Here is a 16,855-nt window from a genome sequence, read left to right as displayed (position 1 = left end):
CCGCGGCTACAGTTGCGAGGACGATCGCTGAGGTTGTGAGGATGTGTCATATCAATGGTGTTATGCATAGAGATTTGAAGCCTGAGAATTTCTTGTTTGCTAACAAGAAGGAGAACTCTGCTCTTAAAGCAATTGATTTTGGCTTATCTGTACTTTTCAAACCTGGTAATTTCCTTAAAAAGAGGACTTTTTTTGTGCTAAATTTAGAATCTTTGATCTCCATTGAGCTAAAAAGGTCTCACTGTTTTAGACTTTTGTTTGACAATTGTGTGTTTCTTTGAGTCTTTTTTATATAAAGATTGAAATTTTTGATGCATTTTTGCAGGAGAGAGGTTTACAGAGATTGTAGGAAGTCCTTATTATATGGCTCCAGAAGTGTTGAAGAGAAATTATGGACCAGAGGTTGATGTGTGGAGTGCTGGAGTTATCCTCTATATTTTGCTCTGTGGTGTTCCTCCGTTTTGGGCAGGTAAAAAAGCAGCTTTGATGATTCATAATAGAAGTTGTTTGTATATGCAGATTTAAGCTGAGTGGTTCAAGGTTTTTTTATTGCAGAGACTGAACAAGGTGTGGCTCTTGCAATCTTGAGGGGAGTTCTTGATTTTAAGAGAGATCCTTGGTCACAGATATCAGAGAGTGCAAAGAGCCTTGTGAAGCAGATGTTGGAACCTGATCCCACTAAGCGTTTGACTGCTCAGCAAGTTCTTGGTAATGAAATGATCTTCTGACACTAGTGCTTAATTCATCTTCTTTGCTACTTGTTTCTTGTTTTGGGTTTGCACTTGAGAAAATTCCGCTGAAGTGAAGACGGTTACTGTGTCTTTCCTTTGCAGATCACCCTTGGATACAAAATGCTAAGAAAGCTCCAAATGTCCCTTTAGGGGATATTGTTAGGTCAAGGCTGAAGCAGTTCTCTATGATGAATAGATTGAAAAAGAAAGCTCTGCGCGTAAGTGTTGCCTCTCAGTATTTTTCAGATGAGTATATACTTTTGTTTCGAGCTTTGATTGGTTTCACTTACTTACTCTCTTTTGATGCTAACCAGGTAATCGCCGAGCACTTGTCTATCCAAGAAGTTGAAGTGATCAGAAACATGTTTACGCTGATGGATGATGACAACGATGGTAAAATATCATACCTAGAACTCAGAGCTGGACTCAAGAAAGTTGGTTCACAACTGGGTGAAGCAGAGATCAAACTGTTGATGGAAGTGGTAAACTTTTACTTGACCAAAAGATTAGAAAAAGCTCGTCCTCTCAGGTACTAACATTTATGAATATTTGATGTAGGCCGATGTTAACGGAAATGGATGCCTGGACTATGGAGAGTTTGTAGCAGTGATAATTCACTTGCAGAAGATGGAGAATGATGAACATTTCAGACAAGCTTTTATGTTCTTTGACAAAGATGGAAGTGGATACATCGAATCAGAAGAGCTACGGGAAGCTTTAACCGACGAGTTAGGTGAACCAGACAACAGCGTTATAATCGATATCATGCGTGAAGTCGACACTGACAAGGTTTTTCTAAAACTCTATACATAAATCTCCTTCTCCCTAAAAAGACTCTTCTTATAGAAAGATTATCATAATATTACTAATAATGTTTGGTTTTGCAGGATGGACGAATAAACTACGATGAGTTTGTGGTGATGATGAAAGCTGGAACTGATTGGAGAAAGGCATCAAGACAATACTCGAGAGAGAGGTTTAAAAGCTTAAGCTTAAACTTGATGAAAGATGGTTCAATGCATCTACACGACGCACTCACTGGACAATCTATTGCAGTTTGATCTTTACACTTGTTTTATCAACAAAACAGAAGCAATCTGATGGCTGCTTCTTTACACGTTCAAGAAGGGTTTTTATCTCGGCTTTTTTGATTTCAGATGTGATTTTGGCTTACTTCACTTTGCTTCTAGAGATTCTTTTTATTAATGGTTTTGGCCTTTTGTAATTTGTGGGTGTAGTTAGGCTTTTTTCAGTTGGGAATGAATGTATTTGTATGTAATATTGTTTGTTTAATTAATTGTTATAAAGCTTTCATTCTGACTTAGTTTTTGTTTATATTTCTCTCTGAGCATTACAGTTATGATTTAAGCAACTGACAAAACCAACTGGACAAAAGTTTTTAATATGTTTTGGTTTTACAAAAGAAAGAATCAGTCAGCTTCTTGAAGTCCATCCAAAACAACAGATCCAACCAACAAAACAACGCCTGTAAGGGCAAGAGCACCAGCCAAAACCGACTGAGCAACCACCAGAGTAGTTGAGTCATCCGGAATCAGCACAATGGCTACAATTGCAGCCGTCAGAGCCGGTAATGAAGCCGAGGCTAAGACCGCAGGCGATGTTCCCGCTAAATTCTCGAGGAGACTGAGAAGACCAAGCTCCTCTGCTTTGGAGAAGACTTTAAGCTTCTCAAGAGATGACAATGTGAGTCCCAACTCCTCTGCTTTTGAGAGAAGGCCAGATTTCTCAACGTTGCTCAGAACTTTCCGCTTCTCCAGCTTCTTGAAAACGTCGACGTTCACTTGCTCACTCCCTTCGAAGAACAATCCAGCTCCGTACCATTGTTTCTTCCATTTGGCATCATACTTGTTCACCTTTTTTTTATTCAGTGATCACAGTTACACAAATTAAAAATGGATAATAATATAAAAAAAACTCTGTGACAATACTATACAGAGACTTTGAAGTATTTGTTTCATTAAGAAAATATCAAAATTAAAAATTAGACCAAATTTACAAAGATCCGTAGATCAATTTCCATGAAACTAGTAAAATGTTGTTTACTAAAAGCCAGAGAAGAAGTACTACTCTCTAAATCTATCTTGAGACGCAACAAAGATTCATACTTTATAAAGGTTTAATGAAAGGGAGAAAGGTCTCAGAGCTTAAAGAAAGGAGATGATGAACAGAGTGTAGTTACCTTTTTCTGGGGAGCCATAGAGACGACGGAGAAAGATGCTGCTGGTGATTTGCCGACGGTATTAGAGCGGCGAAAGCGGGGGAGAACGGGATTAGAGAGAAATCGTGTTTGCAAGTGAGCCGACGGAGACGATATCGGAGCGCCGACGACAGCCATTGGGAGGGAAGGAAGACCAAATCGAAGCGATGAAAAAAAGTTTCTTTGGAGAATTTTTTCGTGTGATGTTTTCGCTTTGGGCGTTCGCACATTACTATCTGCAAACTCTGGGAGACAGAGAAACTGCCACGTCAGATGATGTCTTTGTAATTTCAACCAATCATATTCCTCAGCGCTTTATCTCCGTTTCTTTCATTGTTTAGATCAAATCCTGACCGTGCGTTCTACTACTCCAGATCTTTTGAGACGCCCTACGTGTCATTGTAGCATTGGTCGGTAAATATTTTTTGTTTTTTGTCTTTTCTTCCTTGGCAAAAAACAAATTGAATTAATATTTCCCTTCATTATTTCCATTCGTACAAACTGTAGGCCCCCTTTCTTAACCCTATATAGCCTTCATTCAAAGGGATTTCGAAACCCTAGGCGATCTCGATCGAGTGGAGATTCAACACCTTACTCAGGTAAATTTCTCGAACACTAATAATATGATATGTGCCTACAATAATCTGAAATTTTGTATTTACGATGGAAACGACGTGTTTCGCTCTTTCACTCTCTCTCTCGGTCGGTGATTTAGCTAGCAATCATGCATGTCAAATCTATATCTCCCTCCGAATAAAGCTTATTCTGATGTTTTTTTTCTGTTCTTTCAGCGATTTGCTTGTACATACATCGTAAAAGTCTTGTACGATGAAGAAGGCTATATAAGAACCGGGAGGTTTTCGCTGAAACAGGCATCTTCTCGGACATCAGACGGTATCCGATACCCCTTGGCTTTGATGCTCGTCTGGTCCATCCTTGTATAAAACACGTGTTGGAGAAACATGGCTACCGCGGTCCTCTCACCATCTTCGCTGTTGGCGTACTAACAAACGTCCATGATGACATCCTTCGAGATCTCTGTACCTCTCGAATCCATCTTCGTTACGCTCCCTTCGGTTAGTATTTTTCTTTCTTTCTCACCCTCTTGCCATTACTAGAGCAGTGGATGGTGAAATGGAGAGTTTCATATTTTAGTTTCTTCTGAATCAGGTTGCTAAAGTATTTTGTACTATATGCATGAGTGGATTATGGGTAATCGACCCCCAAAAAACATTTTGGCCTTATGCGCTCCCAAAGCTTTCCCTACAGAGATAGCAGCTGATGTTGGATTCAATATTTTCAGTCAGGTTAGATATTCTTCTCGTCGTAAAAATCCCGTCAGCTGGATGAGCATCCTCAAAACAACATAAGAGTTAGGGGCCCCGGAGGAGTATACTGACGAGTCTGCCAGCTAGGCTTGCTCAATATGCAATCATCTTTCTCGTGGCCTAGGCATTGACAGTGGCCAAGGCTTTGACAGTTTCGCCAGCCATCTCTCTTCCAAAGAACATGAAAAAGGGGTAAATAAACATCTTTGCCAAACCAGACTCACTTGTTGTGTCAATTACTTTTTTTTTTTTGTCATTTACTATTTTTCCCTTTCTCACTTCTACTTTTGTTTGCTTAAATCTGACCCATGCAAGCAGAGGTTGGCTTACTCGCCTTTCCAGTCATCATCTAAATATGGAGACGTATCCAGGCAGGACGATAAGTACGATAAGTACCCTCCACAGGCCCAGCGATTGAGCAGTGCAACAAGTGCATTTGCACAGGGATAAAAAAAAACTAAGGCCCAATAAATTTAAGGCCTAGTGAAATAACATGAAACCTAAACCTAACTTGCTTCCTTTCTTCCTCTTTTGAGTCGATCTCACGCTGTTTCACCTGCTTCTCAGTTCTCAACAGTCCCAAAATATGTCGCTGCAGCTTTATTTTTCGTTTAATCAGGTGCTCTTAATTATCCGATGGGTAAGTTGTTTATTTTTCTCTTAATAGCCGTTACAAATTTCCAATTTGGGTCTTTATAAATCAGTTATTTTATCGAGTTATTTATGAGTTTTCCACTGATTTTTCGTTATCCTAAAAATTTCCTGCATCAATTGCTTTATCCTTCTTCTCCAATCAATTCTCTGTTCTCATATCTCAAAATTCCTCAACCCCAGCAAGCAACCGTGGGATTTCTAAAAGCTCTAAGCGGACTCCAAGTCTCCAAGCTCCAATTATATATTCCTTGCTTTACTTGAAGTGGCAGAAAGTGATAATGACCCAATGATTCAAAGTGAATCTAAATCTTTAGCAATGAATGCGCTTAGTAGTTTTGAATTTTTGTTATCAACTATTATTTGGTTTGACATATTGCATGTGGTGAATCTTGTTAGTAAAAAGTTACAATCAAAATCAAAAGATATGCAAATTGATGTTGCAATGAAAGAGGTAAGTGGATTAATTTCTTATTTTAAAAAAATATAGAGAAAGTGGATTTGTTGGTGCTATGACAAAAGCTAAGGAAATTGCTAATGAAGTTGGTATTGAATCTATATCTAATCAAAGAAGAGTTATCCGTAGAAAAAGACAATATGATGAATTTATTGGTGATGAGACAATATTATCTTTTGTTAAAAAAAAAAAAAAAAAAAAAGAGACAATATTATCTGTAGAAGAAACATATATAATTCAGTATTTTTTTGTACATCATAGATCATGCTACTAGTTCATTTGATAAGAGGTTTGAGCAATATCAGTCGTATGAAAATATATTTGGTTTTTCGTTTGATTCTACTAGATTGAAATTGTGTGATGATGTGAATCTGAAGTCTCGTTGTAGTTTTTTAGGAAATAGTTTGAAAAGTGGTGATTTACTAGACATTAATGGAGATGAACTTTTTCTTGAGCTAAAATTTGTTAAGGAGCTTTTGCCAAATGAAAATATGGGAGCAAATGATGTATTGAATTATATTATACCATTTGATAGTTTTCCATATGCTACAATTGCATATAGGATTTTACTAATAGTTCCAGTTACTGTTGCTTATGCAGAAAGGAGTTTCTCTAAACTCAAGCTATTGAAGTCATATTTGAGGACATCCATGTTGCAAGAGAGATTGAACGGACTAGCTTTGATTGCAGTCTAGAATGATTTTTTGGATGAACTAGATGTAGAAAGTTTAATTGATGAGTTTGTTTTGGATCATATAAACAGGATGTCATTATTCACTTAATGTATTTTGCTTCCTTTTTTGTTTTTTTTTTGACATAATTTACTTTTTTTATCCGATTATTTAGTAAAAAATAGGGTTTTTTTTTTGTGATTGCACCGGGTCACTCTGTTGATTGAGTCGGCGCTGCTCCCACCATTGTCAGGAAGCAAGGCAAGTTTTAATATCTGTTTGACGCCCAGATTTCTTAATTTTAACTTTTGTTTGCCTAAAAATTGACCCCTCCTAATCTGCTTCAAAACCTTTTTGAAGATGGCTATTCAGGATGAGACTGCTACTACACCTGGGAGTTCAGGTTCTGATTCGTTTATCCAAAGCATTTAAAAATCCAAATTTTTTCATCCAAATACTCCATCCATTTCATAAGATTTTTTCATCCAAACACTCCATCCATCCAAATTTTTTCATCCAAATATTTGTTTATGCGTTGCTTTTAGTTAAAAGATACTATATTAAAAAAATCCAAATATCTAAGAATTACAAGTATTTTTTGCCTAAATATACTTAAAAATAGTCATATCTACCAAAGTTTCGTTAGAAACTTTAGAATACAAACAGTACGTCTAATTATAGGGAAGTCAAATATAATACACTTGCCTACAAAAGTAAGGGTAACATCACTCAGATTTTGCTTATGTTTGCATAGCATAGCGAAAGATGGAACGGCTAAATCAATTTTCTTTTTCCTCTCAAAGCGGTTTACGGAGTGGAAATTCAACCTGCTCGAGATAAAAGAAGAACTTATAGAAAGAGGCAGAGTGCCATATAGAAGCTTGTTTTACTATCCTGTAAATTTTGGAGTTTAGGGATATATAATACTTATAAGTGTGGGGTGGTTCATTGAACAGGTCGATAAAGTACAGCTGGGCGACTTCCTTGTGCATTTAGCCTTTTTAAATGTATTGGCAAATGTTAACCCGTGCAAGTTGCTGTTAATAAGGATCATATCAGCCGTCCTTACAATCCCACAAGTGATATAAGAACAATTGATGTCAGATGGATGCAAGTAAGAGGAAATGAATGAAAACCAAACCTGTGGTTTTTGTTCTTTGGATGAAATCAATGGGGTTCCGATACGATACATCTGTCTGAGTGTTGTTGTATGCTTCCTATGACAGAATCAGTTTCCTATGATTTCTAAAGGCCTTAAATAAAACCAAAGAGATCCAGGAAATGGCAGAGTCAGTTTCCTATGATTTTCTAAAGGCCTTAAATAAAACCAAAGCAAGTCATGGATAGTTCTGAATCTGATTACTAAAAGTTAGATATACATTGAGACAAACATGACTAACCAAATGAACAAAGATTATGTAATTACACTAACCTCCAAAAGTGTTAGCACATATTACAACTGCAAAAGGTCCGTAAAACAGAGATGCAACATTTAATATGGAGGCATGCATAGTATTTGATAAACGTACTTGAACCATGAGAGCAGGACATAGATAACACTTTTCGTAAAGTATCAATAACACTAAAGAATGAATTGTATGTATGCACACAAAAATCTGCATGTTCAACTCACTTGTTCAAATCATCCTGAATATAAAATTCACTATTAATTTAGCTAATCAGCCTCCTGAAAGTGACCATCCTATAATAAAAATGGCGTAATCAATGGAAGATTGCAGACAAAACCCAATTAATCAACATTCTCTAATATGCTGCTATGCAACAGTTCAACATAAGACTGATCTGCAAAGCCAACCAAACCTAACTTAGAGAATTGTAAGAGTCTAGAGAGCCGGAAATAACAGTTCACATTTCTCTAAGAAAACAAAGAAACATAGACAGAACAATCGGGTCTCTGGTTGAGTACCTTTATGGTGGTGCAAAAACATCTAGCCAGCATACCAATTTCAGCCGGCTCGAAGTGCTATTCAAATAAACCAAGAGAAATCAGATCATCTCAGAAACTGGAGATGATCAACTAAAAACAAATACAAACCTGCCTAGGATGATGAGCAAGCAATCGATGTCTGTTTGCAGGTTATTAGACGTCTTAAACCGATAGGATTAATCCATTTGGGTAATATGAGTGGTGTTCAATGCCCATAAGTCGGTACAACACCTAATTAAATTGTTTAATTATCACAAAAATTGATTACTGTCCCGCCACCGTAAAAAGAAGAAAAGGAAATAGACCAAAACAAATTGTATAAAATAATAATACTAGTACAAAAGGAAACTAGGATATAGGAATAGAAAAATAGGAAAAGGAAATAGCTATAACGGTTAAAATAGACAAATGGAAATAGCTAAGATCAAAATCAGAGTCATCAGACATTCAGACAATATAGTTAACGAATTGGATTGTCAAAATTAGACCAATTTTTTAAAAGATACTAATTGTTAGTTTAGTTGAGGAATTAATAAATCATTCCACATTACAGAGATAATTATAGAGAGATCAGAGATACCAAAAGCAAAATAACTGGTCAAACTGTCAGTATGACTTCTTCTTTTTAGACCTTTTAAAATCTGAAATCTCTCTTGCTTGCTTCAAAATATTACAGTCAGGTCAGGAAGTCTCAGTTCTCAAAGACATACCATCTGATTCATCTGATTATAATAAATTCCGATAGATTCCGAATAATAAAATAACGAATCATTAACAATGTGATAAAATTCTTTAACCCCATAATGAATCTTTATTCTATTCTCCTCCTCAGCTCCATAAGAAACAGTTGGGATACTCAAAAAACATCTAACTTTTTTAGTAGTAAGTTTACTCTCTTCACTTCTTTCTCCTTTAGATGAGCCGATCTGACAAGCTTGGCAACCGCCGGAAAAAATTGAGACTCGCCGTTGGCATTGTGTCTCTGAACATCGGATGCCGAAGATAATAAAAACCTAGAGCCACTGCCACCATTTTCGCTGGGACCGCATACAGAACTATAGTGATCACCAAACAGATTGCTATGAAGAGCTTAGTTGCTCTCGGATCTCTCCAGCTAACCAACGCCTGAATCCGTTCCCCTTGCGCTGCAAAATCGCCTAGAATGGTCTGAACCCTTACTGCTAAGATCCTTAACCGGTCATACCTAGCTCGGATTACTTCTGGTCGCCTTGAGCTTGGTATGGTATCGAATTCTTCATCTAGCTCATCCGGATCAACTGTTTCGGCTTGTGATAAGCGTATATCCATACCAGCCGGTATTTTGGGTCTAAACCGGTAATACCAAACTCCAATCATCACCACGTACAAGAATGCAGTCGGGACTACTAAATCAGGATACCAAACAAGAACCAGATATAGAATATGGACTAGCACCGTTGTCACAGGATTCCTCCACCGCCGGATATTATCCAACCATTTAGCTAAACCCACTGCCCAAGCTAAAACACCAACAATTCTATACCAATTTGCTTTGCTCTTTCTCATGCTCCACGCATGCGAATCTGCATCTAACATATATCTAACCACCTCAGGTCCCAATGGCGGTTCTGCTCTAGCCAACCAAGCAGCTACCATTTTTGTGGCGGCTCCTCTTAGTGCATCCTGTTGTGCAACACCTAGAGGCCTTATGTAGTGCATCCGAGGCAAAAGCGGCTGTCCATAAGCTGCGCAAACATCAGGCAGCAGCGACGGGCATGCGAACCGGACTGCCACTTCGATTTCACCCATTTTCTTCAGACCGCTAGGTAACAAGACCAACAAAGGATATGAATTGGTGTACACTTTGTTGCTCTCCAACGTCGAGACCCTGATCCGTATCTTCCCAATCCGTGTGTCGGGTCTATCATCAGAGGCGTCGGAGAACATTCTCCAGTTGTCGAATACTCCAACTGTTAGCACGGTGCAAGGATCATAAACCTGCCACGTGTACTGCTCATGCCATCTCGGGTCGAAACTGTCTGTTATGGTTCGAGTCCTAACCCATTTCTTGCCATACTTAGCTACACAATAAGCATCAGTGGAACCTTTCCCTCCATTTTTAGCCTTCATTGGCAACAACCCACGAGCTCCAAGAATCCCCAACTCAAGTATTCCAATAGGCGGTTTCCAGAGCTGCTTAGCTGTGGGACGGAAATCGCTGCACACATGCGCTGCCTCTTCAAGCACGTGATACCCACCTTCAAGACAAAGTCTTAGGCTAATCCTTCCACAATAAGGTCCACCTCCTGGCCCTCCTCCACCTCCACCTTCTACTTCCAAAGTGTGCCATTTCGACGGCACAAAACGCTCATCAATCCGCTGCTCGATGGAGCTCACTGGGATCATGGCGTGTCCTAAAAGCGTTGCTTCTTTGCTCGTCCTGTCTTCCACCATCAGAACCAAACAATCTTCCAACGGCTCTCCGGCTACGAAGATCATATCCTCATGCCAATGAAACGAACCACTATGATTATTCATTGAGCCTCGTCTTGTACGCGCAGACTGAAACCCTAATTGAGCTTTCACACGGACCTCAGGCGCAGTCAATGGCGGAAGGTTGGGAGCAATATGTAAATCCTGCGCTTCAAGAACAGTCACTCTCAAGTACCAAAGCTTCGGGGATTGATACACCTTAGACCTCGTATGAGCTACATGCGGAGCGTCGGAGCTCCACGCCTCCGGAAAAGCTTCATCTACCTGAGTACCAATCCAAACAGAGAGCTGAATATCACCGGAAACTCTCCCTGAATTCTGATCCGCAGCTGAGCCTTCAAGCCGATACCACTGAGGAGCAAGCGGACTATCCGGCGGGTCACGAACCGGAACTTCTGATAAATCGAAACAAACTCCTCCGAGAAAACTCTCCGACGAAGCATCCCAAGCAGAGATCTCAAGAGTGGCACCACCGGTCACAGCAGAATCAGACCGGTTATGACCAAGAGCAAAAACCTGATTCCACTCCGGAGAATCAGCCGATTCGCCGGGCCGGTTAACGGCCGGTTTAGACCTGACGAAATGGTTCGACGTCCGTACCTTGACATACGCGCTCTCGTTAGGCGGTAAGCCACGCGCCTTCACAATCCGGACGAAGAGATACTGCATTGGCTCAACGAGATTGTAAGGATGATGATGAGCCTTCTTCTCCATCGTCGCCTCTCCTCCTCCAGTTTTGCTATTGATAACCCTAGGCGAGTAATCCCCATTCGGCGGCCTCTTCGTAACCCTAATTCTATCGCCGCCGGGAGGTCTACCTACCTGCATCTTCCTCACTTCGGGAGGATAATAATGTACTTCCCCCGTAGATGGAGGTGGCGGCGGAGACGGCGGACGTTGAGGACGGTTATCGTTTGGACCTTGCATTACCTGTTGCGGTTGTGACTCTTCAACGATAACCATCGGAGGTTGCTGATGAGTCTCTGGATAGCTATGAGACTGAGCCGATTCGAAAACCCTACCTTCTTCAATCACAACTACATTAGGTTTCTCCGGTGGTAAATTCATCATCTGCTGCGGCGGAGGATGAAACTGTTGCTGTTGTTGTTGTTGGTGATGTTGTTGTTCATCAGCATCTTGCTCCGGCGTAGGATGAAATTGTTGTTGTTGTTGAAATTGCTGGCCTCCGCCTCCAACGGGCATATCGTCGTCGTCGGCTTCGTCGTAATAGTAGATTTTGAGTCCAATCTCGCCGCGAATCCAGCTGAATACACTCTTCTTCTCCAAGGGGAAATACACAAGACCTTCTTCACCTCTTCGCGAGAACTGACTCCCATAGATCTTAACCCTACCGAGAAAATGATTTTTCCGGCCACCACCGTTGCCGAATCTCTTGTCGTTGTAAACCTCGACATCGAGCTCGTCGTAATCCATGTTTTTGGGATCGGAGACGGCGAAATCGAGCATCTCGTTCCAGACAGGGTTGAGGTCACGGAACTTGGTGGAGGTTCGTTTCTTCTGAGCATCGAAATCGACAACGACGTAAGCGCTAGAGCTTCCTTGGCCATCTTTAGGGAGGATATTGCGAGCTTCAACAACCTCGACGACGAGCTTACGCTGGATCCTCGAGGGAGGAGGATCCGAGTGAAACGGCGTCGTGTTCATCGTAGTAGTCGTCTTCTCATATCTCGAGAATGTCTGAGTGAGAAGAAAGAGAAAGAGGGAGAGAGAGAGAGAGAGCGAGTGTTTTGGTTCTTTGTGTGACAGAGATTACGGTAATCGCGGAAGTGAGATAATAGAAAGTTTTTGTTTTTTTTTTATTCGATGTCTTGGGGCTTTATTTATTTGAATCTATTCCTTTTTAAAAAGCACTCTTTCATTTTATTTACAAGTTTTTAGTAGTACTAATTAAAATTTTAGTTTCCTTAATGACCAAAAACCTGTCACACTATATCAAATTAGAAATAAAGGATATTTTAAAAAAGGTATCAATTTATATCACGAACTTACTCGAGTAGTTTTAACTAAAATTAGTTTAAAACCTGTCGAAAATATATATATTTAGCTAAAACTGTTTATGTTTAGATACGAGTGAGTGTAGTAGATAATTAAAGAGACCTAAGCATTGTGATTACTAAAATATATAAAAGGAAGAGATGGGGTTGGTTAATTAAAATATGTAGTGTTGTTAAAACAAAATGTATAAACCTGAATTGAGGTGGAGGGCATAAAGGGGAAGGAATAATAAATGTGGGAGTTAGAGTGGAGATAATGGGGAAATCTAATTCCATTCTCTATCGTCAAGCTAGCCTTCGTTTTATTCTTCGCTTTTTACATGCTCTCCCCATTCTTTTATTTTATTTTATTTTGAACTACTACTATCTCATTTTACACTTGTGTTTGTTGTTTTTGACGTGTTTTGATTCTTCTTCATCTTATAAAAAGGATACTTTTTAATGTTCCTATAGACAGACCACTACATTAAAAGATTTGGCGAGTAAGGTTGTTGGATGAAATAGTTAGTTTAATAAAAGTAGTTTCTTAAACTAACGAAAGAAAATTATCGTGACGCTAACTATAAAGGAATATTAATATTTGGGTTACCATCTGCATAAACACAATTTCAATTTGATTCGGTTTGTGATGTCAGTTATTTCGGTTCAGTTTTAAAAGACCGATTCGGTGAAGTGAAATATTTTGGTCACCATTAAAAACCGTTCCTTTTTTCTTTCACTCAAAAATGGTTGGAATAGATTTTAAATTGATCGTGAATGTTAAAATTATTTTGGTTCTGCTCAATTTTGAGAATAAAAATCGGTTCACTGAGAATCAAACATAACCAAAATAATTTTAATATTTGGGATCAGTTCAAAACCTATAACCAAAGTCGAACCGAACAACAAAAACTGTTCGGTTATCTATCTTAGCCATTTTTTAATAAAATAATTTTAATTAAAATTTGAATGTATATAAAAAAAGAACGGTTGTTTTTTTGAAGTGTGGATTGTGTAAGGAAATGTCATCATCTTTCCATTTTTTTCTTTATATATTTTCCCTCATTTATTCGGCTGGGGGATAAGAGACCAGTTATCAGATTTTGAAAGCTGTAGAATCATAAATGTCAAAGACTTAGAACTTGTTTAAGATAAATTTTTGATTTTGTTAGAAAACGAGTATCTAGTGGAATCTATTATGAGAATCCACTTTTCTTAAAATTTGGAATGGTTAAAAAATGAATCATTGAAGAAACTAAAACCAAAATATACTTCTTCAAACAGTATTGCACATTTTCAAATTCTTCGTTTTCACCAAATTGAAATTTAATTAAAGTCATAATACTTTTTCTCACATCTTCTTTTCTTTGTCAAAGAGCGTGTAGATGTGGAAATGATTATCCCAAACCTCTTAGAACCAAACACAAGATTCCCTTTAAAAAATAGATAAACCAGTATTGTGTTCGAGAATAGGCTAACAATCATATACTTATATGTATACGTTATAACTCGAATAGCAACTTCTAATTTTTAACACATTAGTATCATTATTTTGTCAACTATTTCTAACACAGATTGATGGGGTTTTTTTACCCACCACAACATCCCTATATACGAAGATTGAGAAAAGAAAAACACATTTTCCATATTATGGAACATCAGCTTCTGACGAAAAACATACACTATAGAAGCTCATTAACAATCATAAACGGCCTCACCTAGTTACAACCAATAAGAGCTCAGCCCATTAACAATCAGATAAAAGCAATTAATTATTCCTTTTATTTACAAGAGAGACAATATTGCTTTCTATTGTGAAAACCCCATCAATCATCATCATCCCCATACAAACAAACAATCAAATACAAATGTTACTCGTTCTTCAATTAATCGCATGCAGAGCTGTTTTTGGTTCATATTCAATTGACTTCGTGAACTGCAAAAACAACAACAACAAAAAGAAGGAATATATTTAAGGTTTTGGAAACAAAGAAGTGTGATGTCAAATTTACATAAGAAAAACTCGTACCTGAGATATCTTAAGATCAAGCTCATTCCACTCTGAAGATGGATCGCTTCCTGCTACTATCCCTGTCCCCGCATAGATCAACGCCCCAAGACCCTGTAAATAGTAATAGAACAGTTCAGCATTTGACAGTTGTAGCAAAAACGCAATGATCAGTTTTGCTTTGATTTAGTTTAGTGCAAGTGTGCTTCTTTATATTGGGAGAGAGATCAAACCTTTTCGACTAGAGCTGATCTGATTCCCACTGCAAATTCACTCTCCTCTCCACCAAAAAACCCGACAGGTCCAGCATACATTCCTCTATCGAACGATTCTATAAGCAGCAAAACATTTGTGTAAGCACCATTGTTAATCTCTAAGAAAGCATAGGCATTTATAGTACTAGGAGATAGTTGAACCAAGGCAGATAGATAATTTACCTATTTCCTTAATCAAAAGCCTAGCTTCTTCTGCTGGAAGCCCACAAACAGCTGGAGTTGGATGCAGAGCAGCCAAGATTTCAAACTGTAGATAGATATTTAAGACCAAGAGTTAAACCTAATTCAAAGCAATGAAGAGAGTGGAGATAACATTTGCAACATAAGGTAGAAAAGTCATTCAAATATTATTTATCTCACCTCATCATCTTCCCTCCTAAGTTTCCCTGCCAATTGAGAATATAGATGCTGCACTCTTGCAAGCTTCCTCACAGTTTTTTGGGGCTTAACAACAACTCTGTCACAGATACCCTGTAAAGGAGAAGGAAGGATAATAAGAAAACATATATCAAACGGATTATCCAGAAAAGAAAGATTGAAGCTGCAGAACATCAAGATTGAACTTACATTTAACTTTTCTCTTATATTCTCTCGTACAATAGAGAACTCAAGGTCGTCTTTCGGACTGCAACAGTTTAGCAAATCACATCAGTATACCAGAAAATTTCAATGGAGACTGGAGAAATCGATTCTATAATTGTTCAAAGCACTAGAGTTAAAATTGACCTGGTTAGTAAGTCACGCTCAATCTCCATATCACGAGCCCTTGAAGCAGCTCTAGGTCTAGTTGCAGCCAAAGCTTCACTGCAGACACCTAATTGATTCCTTTGGAAAAGTCTCTCAGGCTGTTTCACACAGATGTATGTCACAAGTTAGATGGGAACAACAAAGGTGCACATCTTTATCAACAGCTCTTGTAAATCAAATAATGTACCAACGGACTACTTATAACCTACCGTGTTGCCAATAAAAGCTGGTGCACCTGGTGGTTGAAGACAGAACTGATATGCATCATGTCCTTCGCTCTGTCACACACCAATAAGAGTGAGATCCAAGTCTAAACATAGACTTAATCTGAAAATTGACTACTATATAATATCACAGAGATAAAAACACACCTGCAACTGTGCTAGCCAAGCAATGGGATCAATGTCAGTATCCGTAATAATTCTGCTGTTACGAGCAAGCACAACCTGATTTCACGACCCGAGAAAACATCAGTTAATCAAAAAAACCATAATTGTTTTTGAAGAATAGAAACGAAACACAGGTCTCTAAACTAACCTTGTTAAGAGAAGAGCTTTTCAGCTTGATCATCTCCAAAGCCTTCTCTACAGCAGGGAAATAAGCACCTTTGGTAGGAACATGATTCTTGCTCAAAACAGATACTCCAAGAGATTTGTTTCGTAACCTCATGACAACAGAAGAAACCTGAAGCATAGTCTCCTGAAGTGCTTCAATAGCATTTTCCAGTGTCCAAGAGAGTTCATCATCCCAAGCAACAGTTGCAGCCAACATTGAACTTCCCCCAAATTCATTAAACTCAACCTGTACGTGTACGTGTATCAATCAGCCCCAGTCACACAACAACAACAACAACTCATACTCCAAAAAAAATTCTCTTAAAAAAACAGAATAAAAAAAAATTACCTGAGGCACTGAAAAGTAAAAGGCACCAAAAGGTTCCCATTCCACAGCAATCTTTCCATTAGGATCAAATCGCATACCACCATAGGCACGAATCAGAGGTGACTTTGAAGACAAAAACCTTCGGATGGATCTCCAATCATCGTGAGAGAAAGGATCAAGGTCACGGAAGAACACTGCAGAACCGATCCCAGCAACGCTCACAAGATTACGATCAGATGAAACTGAACCGTCCCCGTTATTCCCGTTGCCGTTGTCGTTCTCTCTCGCTAGATCGAGAAGAAGATCGGGACGACCGACGTCACTGCGACGAGAGAAGAAACAACGAGGCAGAATCTCATTCTGGGCTTGAAGCCAATCAATTGCTCCGATTTGCTGGTCAATTGGTACCTGCAACCATATCCAATTTTAGGTTTTTTTTTAATCAGAATTGCGCGGGAAAATTCGAATTTTAG

At 38.7% G+C, this 16,855-nt stretch overlaps 4 protein-coding genes and 1 long non-coding RNA gene across 6 annotated transcripts in view; 2 read left to right on the top strand and 3 right to left on the bottom strand.

Moving 5' to 3' along the window:
- The window catches only part of LOC104751342 (calcium-dependent protein kinase 30), a 3,115-nt gene extending 1,064 nt beyond the window's left edge, over positions 1-2,051 (top strand). The window contains exons 2-8 of one of the 2 annotated variants that reach the window (XM_010473262.2): positions 58-165; positions 326-469; positions 556-708; positions 834-949; positions 1,046-1,213; positions 1,290-1,520; positions 1,619-1,792. In XM_010473262.2, coding sequence (XP_010471564.1) covers positions 58-165; positions 326-469; positions 556-708; positions 834-949; positions 1,046-1,213; positions 1,290-1,520; positions 1,619-1,792 — 1,094 coding nt within the window. Of the gene's footprint in view, positions 1-57; positions 166-325; positions 470-555; positions 709-833; positions 950-1,045; positions 1,214-1,289; positions 1,521-1,618 lie in introns of both variants that reach the window. The other variant, XM_010473263.2, reaches the window with a different exon arrangement.
- On the bottom strand, positions 2,049-3,186 carry LOC104751343. The gene is made up of 2 exons (XM_010473264.2): positions 2,932-3,186; positions 2,049-2,605 (listed from the first exon to the last, which is right to left on the bottom strand). The coding sequence occupies exons 1-2, from the start codon at positions 3,085-3,087 to the stop codon at positions 2,162-2,164; spliced, it is 600 nt and encodes a 199-aa protein (XP_010471566.1). The 5' UTR covers positions 3,088-3,186; the 3' UTR covers positions 2,049-2,161.
- On the top strand, positions 4,802-6,192 carry LOC104751341. The gene is made up of 2 exons (XR_002035851.1): positions 4,802-4,917; positions 5,986-6,192. It is a non-coding gene; the product is annotated as an uncharacterized LOC104751341 (long non-coding RNA).
- Positions 8,642-12,273, bottom strand: LOC104751340 (protein QUIRKY). The gene has a single exon (XM_010473261.2). The coding sequence runs from the start codon at positions 12,139-12,141 to the stop codon at positions 8,917-8,919; it is 3,225 nt and encodes a 1,074-aa protein (XP_010471563.1). The 5' UTR covers positions 12,142-12,273; the 3' UTR covers positions 8,642-8,916.
- LOC104751339 (isochorismate synthase 1, chloroplastic) overlaps positions 14,166-16,855 on the bottom strand; it is a 4,291-nt gene continuing 1,601 nt past the window's right edge. Inside the window, exons 3-13 of the mRNA XM_010473260.2 lie at positions 16,404-16,790; positions 16,038-16,301; positions 15,872-15,946; positions 15,710-15,778; positions 15,480-15,598; positions 15,321-15,378; positions 15,114-15,224; positions 14,916-15,000; positions 14,712-14,809; positions 14,500-14,592; positions 14,166-14,406 (exon numbers count right to left, since the gene is read on the bottom strand). Of these exons, the coding sequence (XP_010471562.1) occupies positions 14,353-14,406; positions 14,500-14,592; positions 14,712-14,809; positions 14,916-15,000; positions 15,114-15,224; positions 15,321-15,378; positions 15,480-15,598; positions 15,710-15,778; positions 15,872-15,946; positions 16,038-16,301; positions 16,404-16,790 (1,413 nt within the window). The 3' untranslated portion in view covers positions 14,166-14,352. The remainder of the gene's footprint in view (positions 14,407-14,499; positions 14,593-14,711; positions 14,810-14,915; positions 15,001-15,113; positions 15,225-15,320; positions 15,379-15,479; positions 15,599-15,709; positions 15,779-15,871; positions 15,947-16,037; positions 16,302-16,403; positions 16,791-16,855) is intronic.

The sequence above is a fragment of the Camelina sativa genome, chromosome 16 (genome assembly GCF_000633955.1).
Source record: "Camelina sativa cultivar DH55 chromosome 16, Cs, whole genome shotgun sequence".
NCBI lineage: Eukaryota > Viridiplantae > Streptophyta > Magnoliopsida > Brassicales > Brassicaceae > Camelina > Camelina sativa.
The sequence above is the reverse complement of the archived record's forward strand: the minus strand, read 5'-3'. Positions and strand labels throughout refer to the sequence as shown.